Source organism: Camelus ferus, chromosome 4 (assembly GCF_009834535.1).
Source record: "Camelus ferus isolate YT-003-E chromosome 4, BCGSAC_Cfer_1.0, whole genome shotgun sequence".
In the NCBI taxonomy this organism is placed as follows: domain Eukaryota; kingdom Metazoa; phylum Chordata; class Mammalia; order Artiodactyla; family Camelidae; genus Camelus; species Camelus ferus.
The window spans coordinates 64,627,930-64,633,929 of NC_045699.1; the positions used below are offsets into that span (position 1 = coordinate 64,627,930).

Here is a 6,000-nt window from a genome sequence, read left to right on the forward strand (position 1 = left end):
CAGCACATAAGTAGTCACTTAATAAATGAAAGCTACTCTATGTTCTTGGGAGCATTTCAGACCCAGAATGATGGCCTTCTGTTCGCGTATGGTCCACTTCTCTCCCTGGCCGGTTGCATTTTGAGAACATAACTGAATTGGTCTTATTCCTTCCTGTACTGGGATCTCTTGCTGGCTTGAGCCTGGCAAGTGTTTGTAAACATTGGCCATTGAATTGTGGCACTGAAAATTTTGTGCAAGTCCTAGGCCGATGGGTGCAGGGGAACGGAACCTCTGCTCACCTGTCATCACACCCCCTCCCACGTGGTACCGTCTTCATTCCACTCATCATAGTCCACCTTCCTCTGCAGAATTCATCCTGAGCCCAGAGAACTATGCAGATGATGGCATTGCTAAAGAGATTGTCATTTTATATCGTGTTTGTTTTCTTAGATTTGTTCTCAGTTGAGTGAAAGATTGGAGAAGCAGCAGACTGCTAATAAAGTGGAAATTGAGAAAATTCGGGTAAGTGTTCCTTTACCAAAGAGACTTTATACCACCTAGTTCATTTCAGCACAGAAGATTTGGGGAGGGGGTATTCTGCTTTGATTTCAAAAGTGAGAGAAGCTGATAGAGTACCAGGTAAGGCACCTGTCAGGGCCTGGCTCCCCGGTGCTATAGCTAACGGCTGGACTGTGCCTGTTTCCTCTGGGAGGAATGCAGGTGAGACCAGGAGAGCTGGCTTTAGATCTCAAAATACAGGCAGGTGTTCCTGTATGAAGTATGCAGTATGCAGTATGCATTCTCCTCTGGATAACTTGACTCTAAAAAAATCAAAAAATAAAAAACTGAAAAATTAAAAATCAAAACACCTCAACTTCCAAATGTCTGTGATTACTGCAGCCCCACGCTGAGGTGGAGGAGTCCTGTAACAGATTTTGCTGAAGGTGGGGTGCAGATGTCAGGCCCCTGTGGTGATTTGTCACTCCCCACGTTGTTCTGTAAAATGGGGACACTCCCCGTCTGAGCTCAGTTCTTTCTGTTCTAATGGACCCAAGTACAACGAGAACTCTAATTTCTAATGTTTTGGTGCCAGTTTGTAGCTTGGTGCTGTCTTTCTTTAAGCCACCTGTATTAGAGTACTTGTCAGATTTTACTAAGATGAGTAATTTACTGAAAGGTACTTTACTAACATACTTACTAACATAACAGTGGGCAGAAACCTGGTAGAGTCCATGGCTCGTGGCCACATTTGCACAAAACAGCATTTTACCAGGAGCAGGATGATACTACATAAGTAGTGTTTAACCAACAGTATCTGTTTTTTAAATAAAATTTATATTCTGATTCTAAAACTAATAATAATGTTCACTCCAGAAAATTTGGAATATAAGAGTAAAGGAGGGAATAAAAACCCTTATATTATTACTCAGATAACATCACTACTAACACTTTGGTGTATATGCTTTCAGTCTTTGTTCTGTACTTCCTTTAGCATACAGAATTTCTTTCATTCTAAGATACACTTTTTTTTAACATTTACTCTAAAATTGGGACGTTTTGTAACTGATGGCTTTCTGTGGTTTATTTGGCAGAATACTTTATTAGAAGAACACGAAATGATGTTTCTTGCAGTCATTGGCATTTTTTTTCATGAAATATGATATATATTTGTTACTATTCTTTAAATACATTTTTGTGTCCTAGTTCACCCAGCACTGAAACATTTTACCATGTTAGGAAAATTCCTCAAAAATTTTTTACAGGCTGCATACTTCATTGTATAAATGTAATTTCTCCCAATTATTGGATACTTTATCTTCCCATCCCTTTTCTTCTATCTCTGATTCTGCGGTGAAAATCCTTGTACATAAATCTTTATGTAGTCACTGCTTGTTCATTTTTTCTAGCCAAGTTTCCTAGAAGAGAGATTACTGGACCAAGGCATAAGAATAGTTGTGTTGCTTTTGATGTACACCACCAGGTGGCTTTTCGAGTAGGCCATCTGCCAGTTTACAAAGAGAACGTGGTCTTTCAGAAGCTGTAGTGCTCAACTGAGAAGCCATGTCTTGGCTCCCCAGAAGGGAGATGCTCACACCTTCCCATCTTCTTTGTCTTTGTTCACATCTGACATTCAATTTCAGCAAAAAGTGGATGACTGTGAGCGCTGCCGTGAATTTTTCAACAAAGAAGGGCGCATAAAGGGCGTCAGCTCAGCTCAGGATGTTTTAGATGAGGACACAGATGAGGAGAAGGAAACGCTCAAGAACCAGCTGAGAGAAATGGAACTAGAGCTGGCACAAACCAAGCTGCAGTTGGTGGAAGCCGAGTGTAAGATACAGGTAACAGCCACGCCCAGCCCAGCCCCCCCCCCCCCAAGGCCCGCAGTGGGAGAAGGGCTGTTTCTGCTTCTGTGCAGTGGGACCCGCCCCTGTGTGTGGGCTGGATTTCTTTGTGTGCGCTAGAGACCCCAGAAATGATTTTTATGGCTTGAGGTTTTTTCCCTTTTAAACTTTGACCACAGTCCTCATGGGAAGAAGTCCATTACTTGTTACTAATGTGTGGATGTTTAATGAGTAGATAGCTTGTCCTAAGGATTGGACTTTTTCATAATGAGACTTACCCATCAAACTTGGCACCTGCTAGGTAGGGCAGAGAACACGGGCTTTGAAAGCACAGCTGCACCACCGCCCTTAGCCTCTTTACACTTCCGGTTCCCCACCTGCACGCGGAGGTGATGAGGGTCCCTGTCTGATAGTTTGCTTTGAGGACTAAATAAGATAATGCACAGGAACGGCTCGGTACAGCATCTGAGGGCTTCAGAATAGGAGCTTTTATGTCCGGCTCCCATCACTTAACTAGCTTTGTGACTTTAGACATGTTACCTAATTTTTCTGAGGCTCCTTTTCTGATGAAGAAACTGAGGCTTACTTTGGTCATCTTTATGCTGCATGGCTAGTTCCAGTCAGCACCAATGCTGAGTACAAGGTAGGCCTAGGCACTGCTTGTGGAAGGAACCAAGTTCAGGACTGAAGCTCAAGATCTGGGCTTCTGCATCATACACATTCACTGGGCATCTGCTCTTTGCCCAGTCCTTGTTCTAGGCACTGGAGCAGCAAAGCTGAGATAATGTCTTGTGTGACTGTCCAGGATAATGAGGACAGGCCTCACCATGGGCAGTATCTGAGTTGTGGTCAAAGATTGAACAGGGGTTGCAACTGCAGAAGAATAGGGAGCATTCCTGGTTGGGGGGCGTGGCATGTCCAGCCACTCAGAGGGCCTGCCCAGTGAGGAGCTTCAGGAAGTAGGGGTGGAGGTGGGTGCTAGGCTGGAAGAGGGTCTGTGGGTCGGTCCAGCTTGTGAAGCATCTCGGATGCCTTGCTAGGAGTCTAGACTTTAAAGGCTCTTGCTGGAAATTAATGGTGTGTTCTTAACTAGAGCATTAGGTCTGTCTCCTGGTTTGCGGTGGGTGGACAGAGAGGGAGTCACTCAGATAGGAGGCTGTTTTAATAAGTAGACAAGGAAAGAAATGAGGAGGTCTTAACTGGTAAAGACCCCAAAGCTTTGGGCACTCCAGATCTTTCTATGCCAGTATGAGACTGGGGGACTTTCCAGAGGCTTCTCAAGAGTAAATAGACCGAATTCTTGGCTCAGCTCTGAGGAGGCAGTGTCATTGGCATTGGAGACCAGCATCCTCATGTACATCATTCCTCTTCCAGGACTTGGAGCACCATTTAGGCCTCGCCCTGAACGAGGTACAGGCAGCCAAGAAGACGTGGTTTAACCGAACACTGAGCTCCATAAAGACGGCAACTGGCGTTCAAGGGAAAGAGACTTGTTGAGAGCAGAGCTGCCTCCAGACATCTTCAGAAAACACGACACCTTTTGTTGCCTTCTTTGGCCAGATGTGTGATTCTGTGACATGTCCCAGGACCAGAATGTACCTAAGTCAGATCCATAGAAGCATGTCGGTAGGTCACTGGCCCAGAGCTCATGAAGCAGGCAGCCTCTGCGGTAAGGCCTCCTAACTACTGATACTAACAGGCCTGCCAGCTCACCTGATGCTCTGGACGTGCTTTAGAAAGTCACTCCTCGGCGTCACCTCCCAGGCCGCTTTCCAGCGTAGGTCAGCTCCTTGCCAGGCCCAGGGGCTGAGTTGACATTATCAAGAGTTTGGGGATCCTTCAGGCTATTGGTTTTTTTCTAAACCTTTAATCTTTTTTTTTAAATACACACACTATATATATATATATATATGTGTATATATATATGGGGGGGCAGGGAATCATTAACTCAAATAATTCTTACCTGCTTCAGTGCCAGCAGAGGGTCCTCCAGGTAGACATGGAGAAGCACTTTGTTTTAAATAGGAGGGTTTCATGGTTGTAGTTGAAGCCACCTAGTTTTGTTACTCTACGATGCACAGGTTTTTGGTTTGGCATTATTCACATGATTCTGATCAATTCTATGCAACTCTCATAGTTCCTGTCGTTTTTAGTGTTAGCTGCCAAATGACTCCACAGTGCTGGGGTGGGTGACTTGACCGACTGTGAGACTGGATTAATCATAACTTGGACAAATCTTATTTTGCTTAATGTGTGTGTATGTGTGTGTGTATATATATATATATAAATATCTTTTTCCGATGCACCCAGTTGACAGTGTTTAAATCCCAGACTAGGACTGATCTGCACAGCTTAATTATGTGGTTATTTGGGCACTTATTTTCACTCAAAGTTTGTCGGGCTCTGCTCTCCGTCTGGCCGTTCGAGAGCTGTGAAGAGCTCCTTCACTTCAAGGTTCTCAGTGTACAAATGAGAAAGACTCTGAGGGTGGGTGGGTGTATGTGTGTGTTTGTGTGTGTGTGTGTGTCTGTGTGTGTGTGTCCATCCGTGCACGCATTCGCAGGACCCACAGTCCAAGAGGCCCCCGTGCTCCTGGCTTGTGTCCTTGCCTGCCTGGGCCCTGGGCCCTCCCCAGGGTGAGGCTAGGTGCGAACCTCACTGTTCAGATGGGCTGCAAGTTCTCACTTCAAAACTATGGAATGGAGGTTTTAGCACCTTTTTAAAAAAATAATAACTTTAGACTTTTAATTTATATAGTGAAATGCTGACAGGCTGTCTCGCAGGTGACTTTGTTGTCTTCTGGTAGCTGGTTCTAAGAGGCACTGGTTTGTATATAAAGACACTTGGATTGTTTTGTATCTATTTTCCTGTTGGCTGTACTAACGCTTGCTGAGGTCATCTGTGATACGGGAGGTAACAAAGGGCAACCTCTGACCACCCCCCCACCCGCAAAACCACCCCCTCCACTGCTTTCTGTGTCTGTCTTGTTCAGTTACCAAACAGCTATAAGCCCATCTAAAACTAGGTGTGTGGACTTTGTGCTAGGGTAGTTTCAGTGTGTCAGCTTTATCAATTGAAATATAAACCAGTAAAATTGTATTACTATTTCTTTTGTTGCTTTTATTTTAACAGCATATTCATTAAATATTTTGGTATAAACAGAACTGCTTTGTAAAAGTCAGTTGTATCATTATGTGCTCTTGCCCCACGCTTTCCCGCTCCCACAGGCAGGCAGAGAAGACCACCCTCTGGGCCGTTTAGTAGGTGTGTGTGTGCCTCCAGCGGTGCCTCCCACTCATCCACTCAGACACTTCCGAGCAGCCAAGATGTGCCAGGCCTGTGGGGTGAGAGGAGACGCAGGCTTTTTCCTCTGGGAGGCTTATGCCTGTGCCTCCATGAGCACTGCCCCTCTTTGAGACATAACCGGTGAGATATGATCTGTGTATTTGGGTTGAGGGAAGTCTTTACAGGAGTTAAGGGTATGGTAAGACCTTGAAAGACAAAGCATCTCACCAGGCAGAGATGGGAGGGATTCCAGGCCCAACTGTGAACATGAGGGGAAAACAGCTAAAGAGCAGAAAAGCAAAGTACCCAAAGTCCACTTATGTTCTGTTAAACCTTTCAGGAAAAGTGGTGGGATGGCCAGCTTCATCTTTGAGAAAGCCCCTTTCTTCGG

The 6,000-nt window shown here is 45.0% G+C and overlaps 1 protein-coding gene across 6 annotated transcripts in view; it reads left to right on the top strand.

Annotated features, from left to right (window-relative positions):
• The window catches only part of RABGAP1 (RAB GTPase activating protein 1), a 134,616-nt gene extending 129,128 nt beyond the window's left edge, over window positions 1-5,488 (top strand). For 4 of the 6 annotated variants that reach the window (XM_032478374.1, XM_032478372.1, XM_032478375.1 and 1 more), the window contains 3 exons: window positions 433-504; window positions 2,124-2,321; window positions 3,699-4,656. In XM_032478374.1, coding sequence (XP_032334265.1) covers window positions 433-504; window positions 2,124-2,321; window positions 3,699-3,821 — 393 coding nt within the window. In that variant the 3' untranslated portion in view covers window positions 3,822-4,656. Of the gene's footprint in view, window positions 1-432; window positions 505-2,123; window positions 2,322-3,698 lie in introns of all 6 variants that reach the window. The other 2 variants (XM_014555689.2, XM_032478376.1) reach the window with 1 other exon arrangement.
• Window positions 5,489-6,000: the final 512 nt, after the last annotated feature.